The sequence below is a fragment of the Camelus bactrianus genome, chromosome 16, assembly GCF_048773025.1.
Source record: "Camelus bactrianus isolate YW-2024 breed Bactrian camel chromosome 16, ASM4877302v1, whole genome shotgun sequence".
Classification (NCBI taxonomy): Eukaryota; Metazoa; Chordata; class Mammalia; order Artiodactyla; family Camelidae; genus Camelus; species Camelus bactrianus.
The window spans coordinates 37,503,225-37,527,811 of NC_133554.1; the positions used below are offsets into that span (position 1 = coordinate 37,503,225).

The 24,587-nt window shown below is 56.8% G+C and overlaps 1 protein-coding gene across 3 annotated transcripts in view; it reads right to left on the reverse strand.

The window, feature by feature from the left end:
* Positions 1-1,302: 1,302 nt before the first annotated feature.
* The window catches only part of RAB11FIP4 (RAB11 family interacting protein 4), a 106,798-nt gene continuing 83,513 nt past the window's right edge, over positions 1,303-24,587 (reverse strand). For 2 of the 3 annotated variants that reach the window (XM_074343079.1, XM_074343081.1), the window contains 12 exons: positions 17,655-17,884; positions 15,961-16,155; positions 15,328-15,462; positions 15,042-15,077; positions 13,766-13,865; positions 13,259-13,362; positions 12,074-12,214; positions 10,022-10,103; positions 9,381-9,518; positions 9,148-9,306; positions 7,911-8,099; positions 1,303-7,080 (listed from right to left, as the gene is read on the reverse strand). In XM_074343079.1, coding sequence (XP_074199180.1) covers positions 6,964-7,080; positions 7,911-8,099; positions 9,148-9,306; positions 9,381-9,518; positions 10,022-10,103; positions 12,074-12,214; positions 13,259-13,362; positions 13,766-13,865; positions 15,042-15,077; positions 15,328-15,462; positions 15,961-16,155; positions 17,655-17,884 — 1,626 coding nt within the window. In that variant the 3' untranslated portion in view covers positions 1,303-6,963. The remainder of the gene's footprint in view (positions 7,081-7,910; positions 8,100-9,147; positions 9,307-9,380; positions 9,519-10,021; positions 10,104-12,073; positions 12,215-13,258; positions 13,363-13,765; positions 13,866-15,041; positions 15,078-15,327; positions 15,463-15,960; positions 16,156-17,654; positions 17,885-24,587) is intronic. The other variant, XM_074343080.1, reaches the window with a different exon arrangement.

A 24,587-nucleotide genomic window follows, 5' to 3' on the forward strand; every position in this document is an offset into this window, starting at 1 on the left:
CTAGAAAACTCGTATCACAGAGGAGACACTGACAAGGAGTCTTTGGGGGAAGACGAGACTTGCCTCCCGAAATCCAGACTCTGATTCTGCAACACTTACTGGAGCCCCATCTGGTGAGCTGACAGATGCTACCAGTTACTCCTCGTCACAGGTCTGAGGGTAGGAACTGTTACTTCCCTTGCTTGACAGACAAGGCAACTGAAACTCCGAGAGGTGACTTGCTTGGTTACATGGAAGTCATGGAGTGGAGGTCTGATTTCAAGTCCAGGAATCTTTCCCTGCACAGAGTTGGTGCTTAGAAAATGCTTATTGTGAAACATAAGCAAACTGGAAGTTTAATACTGGGGCTCTCAGTGACGCTCCTGTCCCCACCCTGGTCCCCGAGATGCCATTGCACTCTCCTGCGCTTCCTTGACAACAGGGAATTCGCCTCCATGTCAAGTCCTTTTCAGGACTTCAGAACTCAACACACACCCCAAGGCAGGGTGCAAGGAGGCTATTGCCCCTGAAAAGCCAGCAGGTGCTTCTGGAGGGCTGGCGCAGGGAAGGCAGAACCAGTCTCCAAAAAAGTAGCGGCAAACGAAGAAGGAAGCTGTTCCTGAAACTGGGGTGTAAGGCCGGTGCTCAGGAACTGGAGACCCCTGACTGGCAGCAGAGGGACCCTGGCAGGAGGTGGGAATGAGATAAAACACAGGACCCACTGTTAAATTTGAATTTCAGATATATGACAAGTAACTTGGTATTGCCTGGGACATACTTAAACTGAAAAATTATTTATCTGAAATTCAAATTTAACTAGGTATTCTGTATCTTGACTTCAGAATCTGGCAACCCTCACTGGGGAGGGAAAGGCACGTTAGGAGGATGGAGGGAGTAAAGGTCCAGAACCTACAGCTCCCTGTGTTGGAAGATGACTTTGCCGTGAGCCCAGGCGGCCGTGTGAATCCAATGAATGGGGAACCACTGGCCCACCGGGGCAGACCCAGGCCACCAGGGCCTGTGTAGCAGGGTGGAGGGTCTGGGCCAACAAAGAAGGCCAAGTCGTCTCCAGCTGCTTGGCCTGTGAACCCTGTTGACACCTGGAATCCCATAAGGAGCAGGCAAGGAGAGGGCAGGAACCTGGGCGTCTGGGCCATCAACCTGGAGCATCCCTAGCGCTTGGCAGGATCCATGCCAGCAGTTTGGTGTGAGACCAGGCTGGGGTAGAGGGCATGGCCTGTGACCCAGGGAGACTGTCTGTCCCCAGGAGTTCTGGCACCAGGCCTCACACCCTCCCTCTCTCCCCACAGAAACACCGTCAAGTCAGGCAAGAGGAGCAGAGTGTTTATTTACACCTTGGTCTGTACATTAAAGTTCCCGAGGGAGCCTGCCTCTGAGAGCTTGCTCCTATTTGGCTAGAAGCAGGCTGACGGCGGAGAGCTCAGGGCCCTGGGACACAGCCCTGGAGCCTCACCCCACTCTCCCCACCCAGGGGCCTGGAGGTAGAGGTCTCGCCCCAGCCCCAAAGCTAGACCTGCTTCTGGATGGAGGCTCCCGCGGAGGGCGAAAGACTCAAGTGGATTGAATCCCTCGGGCCATCAGAGCCGCCCGACAAACCCTTGGGCATGAGCCCCCACGTGCAGCTCATTGCACCTGGGCCCTGGAAACCCAGCCAGGGAAGTGGGGACTGCAGGTCCTCAGCCGCGCATGGTCCCAGAGCGGTCCTGACATCATCAGGGATCTAATGGCACCCGGTCTGAGCACCTTCGGCAGACGAGGAAGAGCTCGGCAGCTGTTAATGAGCGGCAGGGGACGCAGCCAGAAGCCCCTTCCTTCTGCTTGTTTGGGGTCTGACGCTGTTAAGACACCAGACGGCGGTGGCCCTGAACCCAGGCCCAGGGCCAAGCACGGGGAGCCACACAGCAGGAGCTTCTTCCGGGGGCCGGAGGTGCATCCTCCAAGGGGCTCACTGAGTGGCTGCAGACCCGAGACACCCTGACACCCCTGCCAGGCTGACGTCCAGGCTCGACAGGTGTGCTCTGCCACCTACAGACACTGACACCGATGCAGGGAAAGGGTGGGGGGGGGGGGAGAAGCTGCTTGCACAAAGCTGGCCTTGTGGGGGGTGTGGGGCTTCTAAACAGCGGCAGGCCGGAGGACGGGCTAAGTGGGCCCACGCCCCCCGAGCTGAAGACCATAATAAAGAATTCTATCCCGTTTCCAGGTCTGAGCGGCTGAGTAGGTGGAGGGAAGCGGAGCCGGAGCCCAGGGACTGGGATGCGCGTGCAGGGAGCCGGCCTCGTGGGGTGGCGGCCCGCGGACACCATGTAGGGGAGGCGCTATGTACACTTTACAGGGCGCGGGAAGGGCCAGGGTAAACGAGAGGACATAGAAAAGGGGGCAGTGGCAACGCGGAAAATCCTGTACAGTGGTGACAGGGCAGAGAAGGCACAAGGACAGTGACCCCAAACCATGCAGACAAAACACGGCCGGCGCAGCACAGCAAAGCAGGGGGCCCGGGGGAGGCACACCTCCCAAGTCCCCCCAGACAGCAGCACTTAGGTCCTGCAGGGGCGGCCCTGGGATGCCGCTCCAGCCACCCTGCTGCTGGTGGCTGGGGGCAGATGCCCCACCCCCACCCCACTCCATTACAGTCACAGCGGGAAGGAGCCTACAGGGTCGGAGCACCAGTGCCACGTGGCATCACTCTCTGCAGGGTCCACACTTTTAGAAACAGATCTTTCTAGAAAGCAGCCTCTTTTCCCGGGGAGGTGGAGTGAGGCTGAAGGGCGGGCAGGCAGCCCCACTGTTCTGGCCACTCCTGCTCCCTCCTGAGCATGCGCGCACTCAGGGCAGGGTGGCAGGGCCTGGGGGGCCCTGAGGTCAGCTGAGGAAAGGGACTTGCTCACAGTCACCCAGGAGGGCGCGGCCCCTCCCCAACCTGGAGCAGCGTCCCAGAGGGGCTGTCCTCATCCCAGAGGAGGAAAGGCCAGGGGGGGCAACAGCGCTGGAATCCTGAATGGCCCCTCTCCTTGATCTAAAACCCACCTCAGCTCCTTAAAAGAGTCGCTGTGGATCTGCCAGGTGAACAAAGTCATTTCCTTGGCACAGTAACCACCCAATATTCCCCTGTTCTGATCGCATCTAGTTAGCTTTTGGGTTTAAATTTGCTAATGTGCTAAACACACCTACCCACAGAGCACAGAAAGAGGGCTTCACTTCTCCCTCGTCCACCAGGCCCCAATGGCCCCTGTATGCCTGTGCAGGTTATTAAGTCCCTCACTGGAACAAAAGAGCCGTCCTGACCACCAGGACCTAGCTGGGCCAGGAATCTAGCAGACCAGCGACTCAAGCCCCCAGGGCTGGGCAGGGATGCTGGACTGGTGAATAACAGGGGAGGGGCTGAGGTGAGCCTCATTCGTCCAGCCTGAAAACAGATCAGAGCAAACCCCACAAGGCGGGAATCCCACTGGGCTCTGCTGGAACAGGAGGCAGCAGCTGTTCCTGAGGCTGCTTCCAGCACCCCTCCAAACTCTGTCCTCCCCCCACTCTGGATACATCCCTACACATGCCACCCGCTGACTCCACCAGCAACAGGCAGAGACTTACCCACTCAAGTTTACTAACTCTCAGGCTGCTGGGCAGCTGGATCCACCTGCTCCTGAAGGTACCTGGCCTCCCATCCTGGGGGAGGGGGTCTGCTAACTTCTCACCATCAGACATCAATACACCAGCAAGAGAACTCCCTGTTCCCCAGCACCTGGGTTAACAAGCCCAATAGCCTGTCCACCCATTTTCTCTGCTTCTGGCCAGCAACCTCCCAGGACAGGAGTCTCAGCTGGGCTGCACAGTACCTTCACCTGGGGAGCTCTTTGAACACTTCAGTGCCCGGGCCTCACCCACACCAATTAAATCTGAATTCCGGGGCGGGGGGAGGGCGGGGAGCGGTCAGCCCAATCAGCAGAACGTTAAAATTCTCCTCAGGTGATTCCAATGCACAGCCCATGTTGAGAACCAGTTTCAGGCTCAAGCACTCTGGGAAATTGTCAAGCTTTGTGTTTTCCATAGGTCAGAACGGCTGTAGATAAAGGATAATTTCCCTCTGACAATTCTCAAAGAATCTACAAATTTAAAATAACTTGTCTAACCCTGACCAATTCAAAGTTAAACAAATTTTCTTTTTTACTAGAACTTCATTTCTTATACTGTCCCACAGAATACGGCCCTAGATAAACCAGAAAGTGCTTCCTTTTTAGTTAGATGGTGTATCTAATGCTCACTCTCGGGCTCAACAAATTCTGTTCGGCTTCTAATTAAATACAAGGATACCTCAGAGTCCCGTAAAATGTGAATCTGCTGAACCCCCTCCCCATACTCCCGCCCCCAAAGCCTCTAAACTTGAGACAAGTTACTGCTAACCCCTACTTGGTGGAATTACCAGGTTTAGCAAACACCCAACCTACAGAGGACACCCAGTTAAATTACAACCACCCGGGGGATTCTTTAAACAGTCTCAGGCCTGGACCACGCCGCAGACCAATGAAATCAGAACCTCTGGGAGCTGGGCCCAGTTATCAGAATTTTAAGAACTTCTCCATTTTAAATATGTCCCAAGTATTGCAGGGAACATTTTACTAAAAATTATCTGTTGCTTACCTGAAATTCAAATTGAACTGAGCATCCCTGCACTGTCTCACAGCCCCACCACTGAGCCCTCTCAACCTGCAAAGGAGAAAATGCAGGGGAGCAGGGTCAGCCCCGCCTGCACCCAGAGTTAGGACAGCTCTAGACAGAGCCCACCCAGGGGCTGTGGGGCTGGGACCCCTGGGCCATCTGCCCCACCCCCACCCCAGGCTAGCTTTCAAACAGGAAAGAGCATTTAAAAAAGCTACCTGATCTTAAAAAGCCAATTTGATGTGTTCTGGCTGAAGGAAGGTTGGATTTAACTTGGGCTGTGTGTTAAATGGAATTCAGTCTCACTTTAAAGTCAGCTCCTTCCAGAGACCCCCGCACCACACCAGGTCCCTAGGGCCTTTCAGGCTCAGGGCTTCCTGAGGGAGTCCGTTTCTGTGGCGCCCCCTGCAGGCCGACAGCTTTTCCCACCCCCTTTCCCCATGGCGGAAATGCCTTCCCATGTGGTCACTCCAGGAACTCAGCCTCCGCGGGCTTCCCCGGAACCCCATCAATGCAGCTAAAGAGCATGTCAGGTGTTACACATGAAATGCTCACCCCTGGGGCAGGGTCCCCTGGACCAGGACCCGGGTCTGGCTGGCCTCTCCGCAGGACTCCTTCCGATACAAAACCCAGACCAAAGCCACGTCATGACTCATCTTCTTTCCTGTCCTTTAATTCCTGCCATTCCTTCCTCTTAGCAAATTCTCAAGAGACCCACCCTCTTTCCACTGTTGCTGCTTCTCAGATCCTCGAGGGGCCCAAGGAGACCAACCCCTGCCTCCCATCTTCCTGCTGTGGGTGGCCCCAAAGTCCTACATCAGACCAACGCAGCCCCATTATTTGCCGCAGGAAACCAATCCCATGCGTATGCTTAGAAAGAATCAGGAAATGCAACGAAAGCCGAAGCTGACTGGGTGGAATGGACATCAGTCCTGGCCACAGCCCTGCTCTGTGAGCGGGGACTTGCCTGTGTCCCCACGTCCCCTCTTCTCCCCCTCCTGCCCTCTCTCCTCTGCATACACCTCTCCCCGACATGCCCCAACTCTCCTTTTCCCACTGGAAATGCTGAAGAAAACCAGCAACTGCAGGGCTGGGGAATAAGACCATACACGTTCTTATGTATCTGATAAAGGAAACGAATCCCAAGCCGCACAGAATTGAGACAAACTGGGAAACTGAAGGGAAAGTACCAGATCTAGTCCCAGCCGCCTGAAACAAGAGCCCATGGAAGATCCAGAGGGTGAATTTCCACCACGTGTCACCAGGATGGAGACAAAGAGTTCCCTGCCACCTCCCCAGCTGTGTCTCCCACCAGCACGGCATTTGTTCCCCGGCCAAGAACCGGATACAGGAGTGTTTCTAGAGGCCGGAACGCAGGGGGCCTCAGCTTAGATTGTAAACCCAAGGCCATCAGCAGGCCGTGTGGAGAACAGAGGCAGGTAAGCAGGGACCGCTCCCTCCGAGCTGCTCTCTTAGAATGCGGCCACGGGGAAGGATGCTGACAGGGCTGTGAGCACACTCCTCCCCGAAAATCACGTCTTTGGTTGCCCAATGCCAGCATGTGCCTTAGACACCCCCATCCCCCAGCCCCCTTCCCCTGCCTTTTAATCCTTCATGCACACCCAAGTGAAGGCTGCTTATTTTTCACTGTCTTAAAAACAAAGAAAGGGTAAGCAGGGATGGGGAAGTTTACAGAGAACCCTAAAAGTGCCAAGAACTCTCAGAATGAAGAGCGCCCCCCTGTAGCCCCTCTGCAAGCCTGAGTCCTTTGCACGCCCGCCCGGTGCATGAGCATCACACAGGCTGCCAGCAGGGGAGGGGCTCGGAAGGGCCACACACACCCCTCCCTCCTCTCTGAGCGCAGCTGCCTGGGCTTGAAAGACAGCCAAAGAGGCTGTCGAATGCCTGTGAAAGATCTTAATCTTGCTCCCATTTGCAGCGGGGAGTAGGGATGGGGAGAAAGAGCCCATCTCACCGAGTACTTTTTAATCCTTGTCCCCAGAGGTAGAATCATTTTATCCAGTATCTGAAACACAAGCTTCCAGTTCTCGTTATTACAGTAACTCCTGAGAGCCGACCCTCTGCCCCTCGCAAAGGGACCACAAAGTGCGTGGACAGCTAACTGCACGCGCACCCTGTGCTGTACGCACGGCCTCCCCACAGACACACCAGTACACGTTACACGGTGGCCAGAGACACATTTACAGTGTGTGTGTGAGGCCCGACCCGGGCCGCATCCTGATGCGGGGTCTGCTCCTGAATCCCAGGGTCCAGGGGTCCCGAGGCCGCTCTGCAGCCAGCCCCCTCGCCTCAGTGTTTGATCTCAAGGATGGAGGGGTTGTGGTCCAGGATGGCAAGGATAATCTTGTCCATGTACTGCCTCAGCCGGAAGTTGATCTCTTCCTGCTCCTTTAGGGCTTCCATGAGCTGAAGGGAACAAGAGACAGGTCAGGGCCGAGACTGGGCTGGGCGCAGGCGGAGCCCAGATTCCCGGGCGTGCAGTGAGCCGGCAGTCGATGACAGAAGGGCTCAGGAGACCCTGGGCAAGGCAGCCCCAAGACCAACCTCAGCACTCAGAGCTGGGCATGAGTCTAAGATGTCACCCCCAAGGAGTGTCAGATATGTAAATGCCTGGGCCACACCCCCCAACAATTCTCTGAGTCTTGTAGGCTGTAACAGAAATGCCACCTCCGTCCATGGGCTGGAGGCTGGTGCCTGGCTCACGTGGGGGCTCCTTGTGGCCAGGGGCCAGCTCTTAGCTCTGTGTCCAAGCTCAGGGTAAGGGGCTCACTGCCTCTTACGATTCATGTAGCAATGTAACCAGGGTATTTCAGAGACCTGACCTTTCAAAACCATAGCCCAAGAGTGGGCTTTGATGCTAGAGATCTGGGTCCTTTTCTCTCCATAAACTGGGTGATCTTGTGTCCTAGTTTCTCGACCTGTGATGCAGACATGTGCAGAAAGCCTCCAAGTCGTCAGAAGATTAAGTGAGGACATACTGCAAGCAGGTGCCCAAGTAACACTAGGGTCCTTCCCCTCCTGCCTCCCCTGGATTATTCCCCTGGTGAAATTAACCAGCCATTTCGGCAGGCTCTGGGCAGAGCTGAGCCTCATCAAGCCCCTGCTCTTCCCAGCATGTCCTGGAAATCAGAGCTGACTTAGCTTGGCCTGCAGCCTCCTGCCCTCCCTGCTCTGCCCCGTCCCTCTGGCCAGCCTGGGGCTTGTCATCGGGGCAGGTGGGATGGGGCAGGACTCACAGACAAGGGGCCAGGCTCCAAGGCGAGAGCGGGTGGGCACGTTACCTCATCGCGAGAGGCCGTGTCAATCTCCGCAGCCAGAGACTGGGCTTTGGTCTGGGTGGCAAAGAGGTTCTTTGCCTCGTAGAGGCTGAGGCTCAAGATCTGCCCGTTCAAGTCATCATTCTGATCTCGCAGTTTGTGATTCTCCTGTGGAGGAGGACAGAGCAACATCAACTCCCGGGAGCGTCCAGAACCCCCTGGAACCCACTTCTCTGCAGCCGCTGTCTCCTGCCTCCCACGAGTACCCTCTCCTCCTTCCCTTGGGCGTCACAGCCAGTTCAGGACACCCACAGATGATGTGGCCTGTGCCACACATGGCGGGGAGGGCCAGGGGCTGGGGTGTTGTGAGGCTGAGGAAGTATTACAGCCCTGCTCTGGGAGTCAAGTCTCCACACAGGAGCGGGTCGGGGGGATGTAGCCCACAGTGGCTCCTTCCCCATGTTGAGAAGTGATGCTTGGGTCTCCAGGCCAGTAGGTCAACTCATCTCCTTGGTTCCTCCTGCAGCCAGGCTCAGGACCCCTGCTCTTGGGGGTTCTTTCCAGGGGCACCCTCGCTCCCAGCCGGCCAGGTACTGCTGTGCCCAGACCCTCTTCACCAGCCCTCAGCTCTAGCTTTTTTGCCTCAAGACTCCTAACTGCTCACACCTGGGACCTTGGGCGCCCCCTCGTGGCTGAGGCTTAGGACTGCAGTGGGAGCAGAACCTCCAGCACCTCAGCCTCCCTCTGGGAGTCAGCTGGGAGGGAGGTGTAATTTGCACTGCAGGGTCTCTGAGCACGGGGCTCCCCTCACCATCACGCTCTCGCTGGTCACTGCCCCTCCTGATCCCGCTCCCCCCATCCCTAACCCGTCTCCAATTATAGGAGTATTTCTGGGAACCACTGGAAATGGAATCTTGGTCTGCTCCTGGGAGGACCCGACACAGTGAGGCACTAGATGGTGGCTGGGTGGCATCTCGTTCTCTACCCACGTGCCAAGGACAGAAGAGTTGTGTCTATTTCTCTTCACGGACTCAGAGGAGAGACCCTGGGATTTCCACTCGCCCTGCCTGAGCTGTGAGTCGGCAACCGAGGTGTGGAGGGGAGCGGACAGTTCCGTGGGGGAAGGTGGAGCGACAGCTCTCAGCCCCTCACAGGAAGCCCACCCGGCGGGGACTTGGATGCCATATCCCGCGGGACAGAGGCTCCCAGGGCCCACCTGCTTGAGCCGCTTGATCTCGTGTTCCAGCTCCACCTCTCGGGCCCGGGCACTGAACTCGCCCAGGCCGGAGGACGAGCCGCGGCCCCTGCCTGGCCGCTCGCAGTCCAGCTTGTACATCTGCAGGTGCTCCAGCTCCTTCCGCAGGTCCTCGATGAGCTGCATGGCAAAGAGGCTGGTCGGCAGGAGCCAGGGCGCCGGGGGAGCCCTGGTGCCCACTGGCTGGGACCCACCTCCTGCGTCGCCTCCCGCTCCTTCTGGAACTCAAGGCGGTTCTGCCTCAGCTTGTCCATCACGCGCTTGTACAGGTCCATCTCATCCTTGAGCCGCAGGCTGGTGTCCTCCAGCCGGTCAGACATGCGCTGCCGCTCCTGGACCGGGGAGAGCAGGGCTGGGGGACAGGTCCCAGTGGGGCCTGCTGTGCCCCGGGGGCTTTGCTGGGGGTCTGGGCAGCCACCTAAACAAACAGGCCACCAGACCAGCCCCCTGGACAGAGGCCTCCGAGGCACAGCTTAAAGAAACAGCCTGATCCCCCAGGATTCCAGAGACAGCTGGAAAAATCTCAGGACCCTCAAGTCCTTCAGTGATGCCAGACAGACTTGAATAGAAGGCAAGAGCCCCAGCAGAAGCTAACCTCCTTCTCTTTTTTATTTTCCCCCATAATATAAGGAAATATATCCTCTGTAGAAATTTTGGAAAATCAGAAGTACGGAAAGACAAATTATTGTTCATATTTTGCTGTCTTTTCTCTGGCTAAGGCAATTTTATTAGAATTTCAGAAACTAGAAACTAGAGGCCTCCGATGGCCAACATGGCTTCTCTGTGGATTCAGCTCAAGAACCAAGTCTGAGAGATGCCTGGCCCCACCACTTACCTCATCCAGTTTCTCTGTTTGTGACTTGAGTCGAGTCACTGTCGTTCTAAGCTCAGTGTTCTCTTCTTCTAACTGCTGCACCCTGGGGACAGGAGAAAGACAAGGAGGTCAGAAGTGAGGACTGTCTTACGATCGGACAATGTGCAGCGATTCTCTGCTTCCTGGAAGCAGCGGAGAGAGACAGAGAGTGAGAATATGAATAGTTGTTCCAAGTGATACTATATTGACTTTAAGCTTCCTGACATCTAAGGCAAAATAGTAAAGACACTGAGTTATTATTACTTTTGGATAAAAAGAAAACTCATGTGTGAATAAGAACATAAGATTCGTTGCAGACATGGAGATGGGGATGGTGGTATTTTTCTGCTAAATGGAGAGTCATCCTGCGGCTGTGCGTGGCTGTCCGGGGCAAGGCCCTCCTGTGAGGAGCCACAGTCCAAAGGCAACAAACAGCTGTCTTTGTTTTCCGTCCTCCTCCAGCATCTCGCTCAGAGCTCTTCCCTCTGAGTGCTCGGTGCAGCTGCCTGACACCCCCAGGCAGTGGTTCTGACCATCATAACCTCTGTTAGTGTTCACGAGGGATTGTCTTAACATGATTTCCTGAGAAGACGGAACCCGGGCACCCAGATCGGTGTTAAGTGAGCAGTGGAGACAGGCTGTTGGCCTGACACTGGGACGGCCGGGGCCATTCTGGCAGGGATTCTTGCAGAGTGCCATCTCCTCCCGACTCCCACCTCCTCCACCCCGGAGAGGGGGCTCCCCGGCCCCCACTGCCAGGAGGGACCCCTGGGCCAGGGCCTGAGAGGAATTCAGACCCAGCACCCTGCTCTGATGAGGCCACCTCACAGGGGACTTGAGATGGTGGAGGACGTGAGACACAGCACACTGCAGACTCTGGGAGCACTGCCAGCAGCAGCTACAGGAACAGTGCCCCTGGAGTTGGGCAAGGGTTAGGAGACAGCACCCTAACCCGCATAGGCCCGCACTCCCACGGTCTTCTTCCACCACCCGCCTCCCAGCCACCTCTCTCAGGCCAGCCGCTCAGTCAGCTGTCAAGAGCAGGCAGAGAAGTGATGATTAATGAAGGCATCAGCCCCTAGGAACAGATGCAAAACAGCAGCTTCTAGAAACTTAAATGAACCCCCGGTCCATGAGAGGGCAGAGCGGGTCTCAGGCACAGGGGAGTGGGGAGGTCCCCTCACCCCGCTGCACACGGGCCTGGCCCGCCCGTTTCCCTCTGGGCGCTTGACCTGCTTGCCTGCCAGCCATGAGGTACGAGGTGGAAGCCCCCTCCCCACCTGCCTTCCACCCCAGCTTGGGCCTGGCCGACTCAGGAGGCTCTCAGCTCAGAGACTGGGGCCCCGGGGGCCTGAGGAGTGCGGGGATGGCCGTCCTCTGCCAGAGGCCCAGGGGCCTACCCCGGCCTGGTCAGCGGGAGCGCAGCCCTGGGACATCAACACAGCCCTCACCGGTGTGCAGTGTTTTGATGTGCATCCTGGTCACTCTATGGGAAGGGATGACAGATGGATACTAAGGCCCAGGAAGTGACAGTATGTCCAAAGTCATGGAGCTAATGGGTGACCAAGCCAGACTCCCAGGTCAGTCCTCCCCTCCCTGCCTGCCTCGGATTCCAGCAGCCTTATCCAAGGCTCAGAAGCCCTGTTCTTCCACTGATCTTGGCCCCTGTGGCCCAGGGTCAGTAAGCCCTAGTGTTCAGGGTCAGGGAGAACCTAGCAGCAGGGGGCGCTCCAAGCCTGGACATCAGACCCAGCCCAGGAATTGGGATAAGACACTTTTTTTTCTACTTATTCTCTTATTTATAGACCCATGTTGTTCCCTGGTTTACCTAACACAAACACTCTTTTACCTGCTTGCTAGAGAACACGTCCATATGTTCAGGTATCACAAGGAGAACTGTTAGAACAGAGGCTTCCCCTCGCGCTCAGTGTTCCCATCTATGTAATGGGGACAGCGCGCGCCCACAGGGTGAGACCAGGAGTGCGAGGACATGGCAGAGGGCGGAGGGTGTCAGACCCTCCCCAAGGGGCCGACCTGGTGTTGAGCAACTCGATCTCCGTGCCCCGCTCCCGCTCCAGCCTGCTGTAGGCCTCGCGGTGGCGCCGCGCCTCCTCCTCCAGGGCCTGCTCAGCAGTGGTCTCTTGATCCTTCACCATCTCCTCCAGCTCGTGCACCCTGAGGAGAGTGGCACGGAGTCCTGAGTCTTCTCACCCCAACCCAGGCTGCGACCACAGGGAGCCCTGGACCCCGAGACCCCAGGCAGCGTATCTGTTAGGTCTGTGGGATGAGGGACACCGTGGCATCTAAGGAGAGGTGTGCCAGCCACGCACGCCACCGAGGGGCAGTCCCGTTAGCTGGTTCGGAGGGGAGCAGGGGGCACTCCCAAGGCAGACACAGGGAGTGCCGGCCTCGCCACAGCCAGATCAAGCAGCCCTCCGGCCTCACTTCCTCTTTTTGCTTTATTCCTTCCTGGCTGATACTCCTCTGATCAATAGTTCAGTTCACTGGGCACCTGGGCTCCAAAGCTGGACATGTCCCGGCTGGCGGCCCTGAGCATACCAGACCCGGGAAAGGCCAGGCCCCACTGTGGATGTTCTAACTCCACTACTGGCAGCCGAGTTGGTACATCAGTCTGGGGGACATGTCACTGGCAACAGTCCCTCTATGAGGCTGACCTGGGACGTACAAAAGGGCCCGTCTTTGGGCCCTACAAGGTTGAGGACCAGACACTGGGTGGGGAGCAGTTTACCAAGTTTCATGCCATCCCGTGAGGCATGCACCACACTCCACAGCACCACCTCATCAGAGTCACGCTCAGCGGGCCTCCATCAGAAGGAGGGCACAGTAGTGCCCAGACCCTTTCCACTAGGGGCGGGTGTGAGCCCCGGCTTGTACCGGCCTCCCTCTCTCCCTTTTCCCCAGGAAGGGAGGTCAGGCTCTTGTTGCAGAACAGAGAGACCAGAAATGGATCCCAACCCCTGCCTCTGACCTGTGTTGGGGCTGCAGCCCTGGGGGGCTGAGGTCAAGCTCCAACCTGTCTCCCTGTTCCCAAAGACCTGTCCCCAGGGGTCTGGCACGGGCAGGGCCATGCAGCAAGGGGCTGACGCATCCCAGAGCCTCAGAGCTAGAAGGACAGGCAGGTTCCTCCCCTGGCTTCTGCCGGGGGCTCAGCAACAGGGCCAGCCCTCCGCCCCACATCACCGCCGAGGCCGGCCTGACCTGTGCACCAGCTGCGTGTTCTCCTGCTTCAGCTTGCTCTTCAGGTCCCCGTTGGTCAGGCTGTCATTCTCCAGCTCTGTCACCTTTTTTTCCAGGAAGCTCACCTACCACAGGGAGGCAGAGGTGGGGCAAAGAAAACCTTTAAGTCCACTGAGTTGAAAACTAACAGGTGAGGCTGATGGCCAGGATCCCCATGTGAGCATGTACAAAGAAGACTCATAGTGGGGAGGGTATAGCTTAAGTGGTAGAGTATGTGCTTAGCACGTACAAGGTCCTGGGTTCAATCCCCAGAACCGCCTCTTAAAGAAACAAACATAAATCAATAAACAAACAAATCTAATCCCCCCCCAAAGTCATGTTGGGTGGGGTGGTAAGCAAACAAATCTAATTACCCTCCCCTCAAAAGTCACGTTGGGTGGGGGTGTCTCCCAAGTTCCCAGGCAGCAGCCAGGAGCACCCCTACCACCCCCAGGCAGTAAGCACGCATCAAGGCCCGCCCAGGCCCACCTTCTCTGTGATGTCGTTGTCACAGGAGTCAATGCTGTCCCGGAAGAGGTCCTCAGTGCTGCCGTTACTGCTGCTGAAGTTGCTGCTGTGCATGAGCTGCCTGCAGGGTCGGGGAGGAGCATCTGGCTGCCGGGGGCCCCTGAGACTGGGGTCCAGCCGGAGGCTATGGCCCGGGGAGGGTGCCAGGAACCCCCTCTAAGGAGGCTGCCCTCGCCCAGTCAAGGGAGGAGAGCGGCCTGACCTCTGAACTCAAGAGATCAACCCGCCCAGAAGATGGCAGACATGCCGCTATGGCCCTCCTGAGCCCGTGGCAGACATGGCCAGTCCATCACAGCCCTTTCCTGCTGCTTCAGATCCTGTTCACACTAGTGTCCCAGCCAGCAGCCACCAAGGAACAGAGCTGGTGGGTGAGGCCCCTGGCCTCTTCCACCTGGAAAACCACCCAGTGAAGCCAGCCTGGCACCAGGTCCCAGCAGAAGGCCTGGACCTCCTGAGACCACCCAGCCCTCTGCCAGGCTGGCTCCCACTACATCTCTGGGGACCCTGGGGGAAGGCAGAAGGAGGGAGACCACCCAGGTCGTGCAGGACAGTGGGTTGGTGAGTGGACTGGAAACAGGCAGCCACTATCCAGGTGACTCTTGCCTGAGGCAAAACCCAGCTGCCACTCCCCAGCGGCTCCCACTCCCTGACAGGCAGCAGCCAGGGTCTTGGCTAAATGTTCCAGCCCAGGTTCCGGACACTCGCTGGATCTCCCAGAGTCTCTGATGTGGACCTGGGGCCAGTGTGCAGGAGAACCAGAGTGGGACCCTGGCAGTCCTGGGAATCAGCTGTGCAAGATTTAACCTGGAGCAGAGTGACCAGCTCCAGTGGGCACATTAATGGTGCATCTCTCCTGCGGGAAGCCCAGGGTCTCTGCTGGTACGGCTGCCAGCCCCAGAGGACGGGGAAGGGCACCAACAGCCGCGGGAGGGCTGTGTCTCTCAGTGCATCCCTGCTGTGCCTGCCTGAGGTGGAGGCCCCTGAGAGTTTGGAGGGGCTGACCGCTGCCGGAAGGGACAAGGGGTGGGGATAGGGAGGGGACAGGGAGGAGGCCGGCCTCTCTTTATCAGGAGTGGATCTCCCTCTGCCTCCGCTGCCCTGGGGCACCTTGCTCCCCAACCAGCCACATGCAGTGCACTGGCTGGGTCTGGTTGTGGGCACGGAGCCGCCACCCTGGCAGCAGGAGAGCAGTGAAAGGGGACAGCATTCAACCCGCACGCCCCTGGGGGGGCCTTACCGTCCGAAGGCTGTGCTAGAGATCTTTCGGTTGGGGCTATAGAGAGAGAGAGAAAAGGGCTTTGAACAGAGGGGCCTCTAGCCCACTCCTTCCTCTGTCCCGACTGCAGATACCAAAGTGCGGACGAGGCTTTTGCCCGCCCACTGGAGGGAATTCACTACCAGCTTGGCCCTGAGAAGTGGCCCCCTGATCACCTGCCAAGACAGAGTCGGGCCACCTCCCCCACTGCTTCTCCGACTGGCCCCACCCAGTCCACCCACCCCTGTGCTGAGCTCCAGGGCCTCACCTATTGGCCTTCAGGTTTTTGAGTCGGGCTTCCAGGTCATTGAGCAGGTTGATTTTCTTACAGCACTGAGAGCAGTAAACATCCAGCAGTTCGCTGTTGTACGCATGCCGCATTTTCCTAGGTGTCTGCCCCGCACTGGTTCATGAGAGAGGAAGAAATCTTCTTAACCGCTGTCCAGTCTGGTGCCCCGCCCCACCCGCCGAGCTTACTTATTACTGGATTCTTCAACACCCATGAGCCTCGTGTGTGTTTGGGAGATGAGGAGTGGGGAGTGGAAATACAGCCACAGATCTCCCCTCCTCCAATACTCATAGAGAGGAAGCCAATGAGCTGCACCCATTTCAAAGAGATGGCAACTGAGAGCTAATGTTAAAGTAAGCAATGACTCAAGTGCGTGGGGAGGTATCAGTATGTCACTTGGAGTCTGCAGGCTCCCAGGTTGGTTAATTGTGTTTCCTCCCCAAGGCAGAAGGAAGGACGAGGAATTCCAGACCCCTAATCAGGGTGCAAAGTCAGCCTCTCCCCAGCCCAGGAGCAGAGCCTACGGAGCTCACAGCTCTGCCCAGGGATGAGGCTGGTTTGGTTCTGCTACTTTTCCTGGGCCCTAAATGCCATTCCAGACCAAGGGGCCACCTGGAGGACACGGACGACCCCAGGTCCGAGTAGACATTGGTCCTGGTCTCGTCGTCAGGGCAGGGGCTGCTGGGGGCACAGTCCACATCATCCGCCTCCCCGTAGTCTTCAAACTGCTCCTCGTTGCTGATGAGCGAGGTGGTGGAGTGCGTGGAGAGGTCTGACGTCGTCATGGACAGAGTGTGGACCAGGGACCTGGGGTTGCAGGAGAGCCGGCTGTTAATGAGGCGCCACCCAGAGCCCGCGGCGGAAGAAACCAGCCAGACCTTCTGGAAGGTCAGTCAGTGCCACAGATACCGGGAGCCAGATAAAGCTTGCATTTCTTGACCTGGTAAGTACACTTAGGGGACCTCATCCTAAGAGTTCTGCACAAGAGATGTCACTGCTTCTCGAGGAACATTGCTTACAAAAGCATGGTTTACCTACAGCTACACTGAATTAGCTATTAAATTGCAGCATAGAGCAATGAATGAAATGATCACATACATTATGGACTATCTCACTGGTGTTGAAAGGTTTGTAAAAAATATTGGCAATAATGTGAAAAAATTAATGTAAACTATAAGACAAAATTTTAGACACTGGGAGACAGAGCATGTCATAGGTCTACATACAATAAGGAAAAGCAGGAAATGAAAACATTTAAATGGTAACAGGGCTTGTGTTTGGGTGGCGGGACCACGAGTTCAGTATGTTATTTATCCTTCACTCTCACTTTTCCTACCTTTTTCAAGTTCTGTGTCATTGCTTGTCCTCTAACAACGAATGAGGTTTTAAAACAAACAATGAGCTACTAGGTGACATGCCTCTGCTAGTTTAGAGAGGGGATTTCTACTCCAAAGAAGCCAGATGCCACAGAGCACGGGTCGGAGACCCTAGACCCCTCATGGGTGACCCAGCATGGCCTGGGACAGTGTCAGGGGCTGTCTGTAACCCATGGACAAACAGAAACACAACTCATCACCTGCCAAAACATATCTTCCCCTTAGTCATTGAGCAGGAGCTTCTGCACCTTCTCACTCATAAACTAGGATCTCTCTAGCCTCCTAAGCCCCCACACTCAAAAATGGGGAAACAGCGGTTCTCAAACTTTGCCCCCGAGGTACCCCAACTTCTAAGATTCACAGTGTCAGTGTTTGGGCACTAAAGGTCAAGTCTCCTGGTACCTCCACCCTGTACCATTTATTTACTTATTTATCTGCCCTCAGGTTCCTTAGCACCTTGGGTGGAATGCATCACACTCCTCACTTCTTTCTCCTATACATTTTATTGAAATCCTTGTGGGTTAACTTCTGGCTGCCTCTTGGTGATCAGTCCCAGAAGACAGTGGGAACGATCAGATGGCAGATGATTAGCCAGCATGACAACAGGTCTGTGGTCCACACGACCAGCTGTCCTTGGGTTGGCGGATCATAGGTACAGCGGACGGACCGCTCCCAGGAAGCAACATGGATGAAGGACTCCAAAGGACCCCACCATGAACAGCGTGACTCCCAGAGCTGTGCGGGTTTGAGAACCTCTGCACTGGGAAAAGGTATTAGGTCGAACCATATGAAACTGCCTTTCTTTTGAAGGTCAGAAATAATTAAAAATTGACAATTCCGTATGGTTAACCCCTCTCCTTGCTCTCCAAATCTCTGGCCATGACCATCACCTCCTTCTGACACACAGAGCTCCAGGCAGTTTTAACTCACTTGTCCTCTGGCAGGAACAGGGCCCCGAGGCCCGCGTCCTTCTCCTCGGCAGGAATCCTGACCGCCCCCTCCAGGCCCTGGGTGCTCTCCATGGGGCCGTCCATGTCCGACTCTTGGGGGCCCTCGGGTGGGGCGAGCGTCATAGCCTCGTCCTCGTCCTCGAGAAAGAAGCCGGGCTCCCTGAGGAGGAGCTCGCCGTCAGCAGAGGTGGGGTCTGGCACCTCGCTGCCCTGGGAAGACAGAGGGGGCAGCAGGGGTGAGGCTGGCTCCCCAGGACCCAGCACTGCTCCTCAGACTGCAAGGACATCAGCAGGGCTGGGGACAGTGAAGACTGTGGTGCCGGGAGGCCGAGACCCCGAGAGCTCAGGTATGAGACCCTGGCAGGTGACTGGTCTCGGGGGCTCTCTCGCTGGCGGCCTCGTGAGAACCCAGTGAGGAGCGGGAACCCATGGGACAGCCATCCATGGAGCAGGGCCACAACCAGGCCAGCCACGTCATCCAGGGTACCTGGGCAGCTGGGCAGGGTCCCCATCACAAAATCTGCACGGGAAGCTACGGGACTTGGAGAAGACTCCTTGGTGACTGTAAGGGCACAGCCCCACCGACAGTGACTCTGACCTAGTGGAGTTTGAAGCATCGTGGTACAGGGATGTCCACACAGCTTGGGATCTGCCCTCCACGGTTCAGGGTAGGTCAAACAACCTCTCTGAACCTCAGTTCTTGCCTCTGCAAGTTGAGAATGGCCACGGAATCTTACAGGATCGCTGGGTCATCATAGCAGGACCTCAATGAATAAATCCCGGCCATGGGCCTGCCTTGGCCCTGCCACAGCCACACTGGAGAGCAAGAACGCTAGATCTTTCGATTCTGAGATTTGGGCTGGTCCCCAGTGCCCAGCACCCTGTCCAGCACAATGTCAGTGCACCACAAAGATTTGCCTGAACCTTTTGCTAAACTTATAGGAGAAGAGCTCTGGCTCTATTCAGTGATTATCCCAGTCGGAGAGGCAGCCCTCTGCAAACCATTTCTCGAGTCTGCTTTGCCTCTGACGAGGGAAGTATCTTCCACCTGCTCCCATGTGAGATGTCAAGCTACTCCTCAGATTCTTCGGTGTGCTCCTTGGCTAAGAGCTGGCAGAGCCCCCATTAAAGGTGCTTCCTCCAGCCACAGGACAGTAAGAGGGCTGTGAAAAGTCTAGGGGCATCGCCAACAAGAACAGGATCGGGGACATCCAAGGAAAGTGGTCAGCGACAGGCTCGGCTGGGCCTGCCAGACGTGTGCAGCTGTCCGCCGGTGAGCTGGGTCTTGCTGGGTCTACCCCCAGCAAGTCACGCCCGGCTAGGAAGAGATGGCAATTAATGAGCTTGGCTCCTGCCTGTGCCATGACTCGGGCTGAGCACCAGATGGACCAATAAAGTCGGCATCAGGCAGCCAGGCACCCCTGACTGTGCAGGCCAAGGGGCTGTGTAATTAAACTCACCCCTGGTGTTCACACGGCCCTTTCTGTCTAGATGTCACTAATCCAGTTCCATGTGGCTCCCAACCTTATCAGAGCTCATGCCCCAAGCAAGCGCTTGTCTGCAAGCCGAAGCAAGCTGCGTTCCAGAAGAAACGAAGGGAAACAAACATTTACAGAATAGCCACCAAATTCCGGAGACAGCCCCCTTCTCACCTGACGTCCCACAGCATCACACCCAACACCACGCACACGATGGAAAGAGGGGCCTCGAGTGGCCTGTCTCAGCCCGGGCAGTGGAAGGGGTCAGACCCCCCCATAGGGGTCCCTGCTTCCCTCCCTCCCAACTCCTCAGGCATAGTTTTATCCTCTGAGCAGAGTCCACAGCTGTCTGGCCCCTCACACCTGACACAGTGTCCTGTCTGTCACACACACACCGTTCATCTCTCACGACAGACCCGGGAGATCTGGGGCGTGTACAAGGCAGGAGGAGGAGTGGTCTTCTCCAGCTGACACCTGGGGAAGGCGATGCTGAGTGGGAGGGGGCTGCCCAGCAACAGGGGGCCCAGCTGAGACCTGGCGCCAGGCTCCTGACACACCAAGTCTGGCCCCTCACCCCACCCCCCACATGCACTCACTCAAAACGCCCGCCTTCTCTCTCAAAACTGGCTGCTCCCTACATCAGCACCTCTTCATTCACCCCACAGTTGTTTGCTCAAGGCAAGTGGAAATTTTAATTATAACTTCAAACCCATTTCTAGCGCAGACGGTCCCTAACGGAGAATGGTTCAACTTAAGATTTTCTGACTTTACGACGGTGTGAAAGCGATACGTGTTCAGTAGAAACTGTACTTGGAATTCCGAATTTTCCTCTTTTTCCTGGGCTAGCGACACACGGTCTGAAGCTCCCCTACTGCTGGGCGGCGGGGCAGCCGCACGACCAGGAGGGTCAACAGCTCATATACTTAGAACCATTCCATTTTCCACCTTCAGTGCAGCATTCCATCAATTATGGCAGAGATTCAACACAATTATAAAACAGGCCTCATTCTGGGTGGTTTTGTTTAAGGTGTTCTAGGCTAGGTTTTGATAGTAGATTAGGCATATCAAATGACGATGTCATATCCCAATGAGATCTGTAGTTTTCCCCTAAATTTAGATAACATAAAGACAGCTATAAGAAAAGGAACACATCGTGCACCTCGGTTAGCCAGAGGTGGTGCTGGTTTGGTTTCTTTCCTGAACAGAAGTGGCCTTGTCACCCGTGCTCCTCCCCCGGGGCCTCGGTCCCAGCCCGGGTCCCGCTCTCCGGGTTGTCTGGGGAAGGCCGGGGGGATGCTGCTGAGGTTGGGGGACAGCATGCTCCCTCCCAAGTGCCTCAGGCAGGAAGGCCAAGCAGAGGCAGCTGCTGGAAGATGCTGGAAGGCAACCTCTCACCTCACCTGAAGCCACCCCTCCCCGGCTGGGAGAACCATAAGTCCTATTAGAAATGCTTCTGAGTCAGTTTCTTCCTTATATATTTTTTAGACAAAGTTACGTATCATCCTCGCAGGGTTTCCAGGAGGCCTGGGGGCTTCCTGAAGCCTAGCCACCCTCCCGCCAGGCCCCTGGGCCAGTCGGGCCCTGCACGGAGACCCCCATGTTATGCAGGCTTCCAAGAAAGGGGAGATCTCCGGGGAATGTGCCAGAGCTAACGATTAATCTGCCTGGGGGCAGCAGGGCAAATTCTACTGCTGCTGCAAGATTCCAGAGTTTGCAGACAGCCCCCAGGCCGAGACCGGGCAGCAGGAACCTGGGCTGCGGTGTCCCCGGGACGGGGCGTCCTTCCCACGAGAGGAGGGCATCGATCCACAGGGCACCTCATGCTCATCGGCACCTCTTTGCCAAGAACCCCGAGGGCTGCCCGCTCCCAACAGACCACGCAGTCTGCGTTCAGGTCTCGCTCCTTGGCAGCGAGCTCCCAGCGAGTCCCAGACCTGAGGCCTGTGCTCTGGAGGGGGCAAGGATCCGGGGAGCAGAAAGCAGAAAGAGTGAGACTGGGAGTTTTTTTTTGAGAGGGTACCTTTAAGGAAGGGACAGTGTATTTGGCAGGCAGCTCCAGGCAGCACCGTAGGTGACCGTATCCCCAGGACCCTGTGGTTGGCCCGTGTCCAGCCCACTGCAGGTCACCTCTGCCCACCCTGCCAAGGAGCTCCAAGACACCCCTGTGAGGGGCTGGGTGAGGGTGTGGCTCTGGATCCTGGCAGATGGGGTTTCAGTCCTGGCTGGTCCAACTATTCACAAGCCATGTGACCTTGGACCTGGGGCAAGTGACCTCTGAGCCTGATTCCTTACCTACAGATTGGGGACAGTCACCTCTACCCCAGAGACTACTCTAAGGGCACACATGACAGTGGTCACAAGCATCAGGGAGTCAGCAGCCTCAGGAGCACTAAATTCTGCTCCGGCCTTGTTGGGGGCTGCATATTACAGAGGCCGAGCTGCCCCTCTAGCCCACGGGACCCCGGCTGGTCAGCCAGCGAGGTCCCGGACAGGCAGGACGCCAGGAGGCATGCCACCTTCAAGAGACGGGGGTTTCAGGAGAGTTCTGAGGCCCCAGCCAGATGCTCCAGCAGGGCAGGTCTGCACCACCAGCGCCCCCCTACACCCCATCCTGTCTCCAGAGCGGACCGCTGGCCCTGTCTGCAAGTGGGAGCCTGGAGGCACACAGCCGGCCTGTGGGCGCCCCACTCCAGTCTCAAGAGCAGCATTCACCCTCCAGCAGGCCCCAAAGTCACTCCCTCCTCTGTAGGAAGTTGGCACGAGCTGAATTCAAAGGCTGGTGAGAAGGCCCAGAATCAGGTCTTGTGGGGCCCTTCCAAGCCTCAGAGTGGCCAGCACCACCCACTGCCCAGGGTCTTGGAGTGGGTGCGGCAGGCCCAGGTGCACGACTCCCTCTGACCCTCCCCTTCCCCCACTGCTCCCAGTGGGAAACGCTCTCGAAGTCACACAGCCCATTACTCTGCATTTTCCTGGCAGCTGAGGGACTCCGGGTGACCCCATTTCCACATTCCCTGGGAAAGAGAAGACCCTAAAGGGGCAACCATGGGGATTTTGACATCTGAACCCCCACGGTCAGCATCGCAGGGAGCACAGGGTAGTGATTAGCAAGTACCAGCTGGACCAAACTGTGCTGTGGATGGTTAGCTGGAAAGAGCCAAGGGTGGGGACTCCGAGACCTGGGTGCCGACCCCGGCTCGGTCCCTGGCTGGCTGTGAACCAGCTATTCAATTTCTGAGCCTCATCTAAAAACAGGGATGGAAGTACACACCTGGCAAGACTGCCATAGAGAATCTAGAACAATACCTTCACCTCACAGATGCTGGGAAAGCAGCAAAGGAGAGCGGGGGCAGGGTGGTGTTACGAGCAAGCTCTGGAGGCGGACTGATGGGTTCAATTCCCCCTCTACCACTGATGAGCTCTGTGGTCTCAGGTTCCCTGAACTTCTCAGTGCCTCAGTTTTCTCATCTATGGGATGGAGTTAACTACTTGGATTAAATGAGTTTTACATACTCTAAGCAGAAAGTGCTCAACAAATCTGAGCTATCATTGTCTTCACAGTATTGAGAGAAGACAGTCAGAGGTGCCTCCTGGCCCAGTGACCTCTCTCCAGCCCCCAGGAACCTGTCCCTGTGACTCCCAGTGGTGAAGGTAGGCTGGGTTCAGCTTCTGGAAGCCAGATGTTTGCAAGTCGCAAAACCCGCCCTCTAAACATGCCAGGTGCCTCTTTGTTCCCCACCAGGGTTGTCTTCTGCCCACTGTCTTGGATGATCTCTCTGTGCATTAATTACACCCTTTAACAAGTGTGAAGATGACATGCTGCCTGGACAATGGAGTCCGCGAGGCTCCCAGGCTCTGACTCTCCACCCCCAGCCCTGGCAACAGCTCCACTCCCCAGGCAGTAACTGGAGCCAAAGAACAGCTCTGTGGGGACAGGGCTGGGTAAAAATAGCTCAGGCGGGCACCGGGCACATCCCAGCTTCCCCTGCAGACAGGCACCAGTGGGCACACAGGGACCCCCTGCAGGGAAGGTATGAGGGGAGGGATGGACACATACCAAGCTGAGGGTGAGGGAGAAGCCAGCCTGCTGCCTGGGTCGGGCTGAGCAGGCCTGAGGGGGCAGGTGGGGAGTCAAATCCCCCATCACCCTCCCAGCCAGCCAACAGCCCAGGAACAGGGACAGGCCTGGGCAGGGTCTCACTGGGTCTTTCTCACAGGTAGCAGAAGGTTCAGTTTAAGGAGCTAACTCATGGATGCCGATGCCCTAGGTCCACGGGGAGGGGATGGGGTTACCTGGACTGGGGTCCCTTACACACCCTGTGGCCACCCTCAACTGGGCTCAGCACTCCTGCCCCAACCAGGAGACCCCAGGAACAGATCTCAGCATAGGTGCCCCAACTGCTACCTCTATGTTCCTCATAAAGTGGACCCGCAGATCCCAGGAGGCAGACAACAGTGACAACCGGGTTTCCCCAGGAGCTTATTAGTCTCCAGTGGGAAATCCTGAGAGGGTTCGAGTCTCACATCGCCCCTGGAGGGAGGTGCTAAATAAACCACCCCATTTTACAGATGGGGAGACTGAGGCTCTCAGGCCGACTTGGTTCAGTTGTGGATCTGGCCTCCACCTGCTGTGGAAGCCCAGGCCAGTACTGAACAGAATAGAAAGAGAAAGTCATGCTGGTGTTTCTCCAGCACTCCCGGGCCATTTACACAAAGCCAAGGCGGTCATATAAGGAGTCCTGCTGCTTGACGGAAGGGGTGTGGAAGCCTGCACTGCCTTTTATTCGGGGTTTTAATTGCAACTAGAGCTATCTCTCTCCTTGATCTCACACCCTCCCCTCCACACTCACGCTACTGCTAAGATGGCATCACAGGAGCTTGAGGGGCGGATGGTGACGTAGCCCCCAGAAAACCTTTAGAAATGAGGGGTGTCAGGTAGCCCTCGGCAGCCAAACTAAGACCAGAGGTGGGCAGATCCCCCAAAGGGCAGCTGAGCAGAGGAGCTGGAAGTATTAAGAGGCTGGGTGAGAGGGTCTGAAGCAGATCCTGGCAGTGTCCACCCAGGCACTGGCCAGAGGTGTTTTGTCCAGCTGACCTGTGGGTCCGGTCTGCTCCAGAGGCCATGGGGCCTTGCTTCACTGGCACCAGAGCCTGAGACCACTCAATGTCCATTCAGACCTTCTAACATCTCCCCCGTGTCCGAGTTCACTCACCACCCTTCTGACCGGGACAAGCGTCCCAGGAGCCTGCTGACAACCAGAAGGGCTGCCTGAGCTCACTGCCAGAGGGCGGTTCTCACTGTCCATGAACCAGCTGGCACCCTGGCTCGTGCATCCGCCCAGGGACAACCTGCCCGCATAAGCAGCACTTGAGTCCTGGGGGTGTGGGAAGGGCCTTGTGGTTTTCAAGCCCATGAGGCTATGGGTCAGACTCTGGAA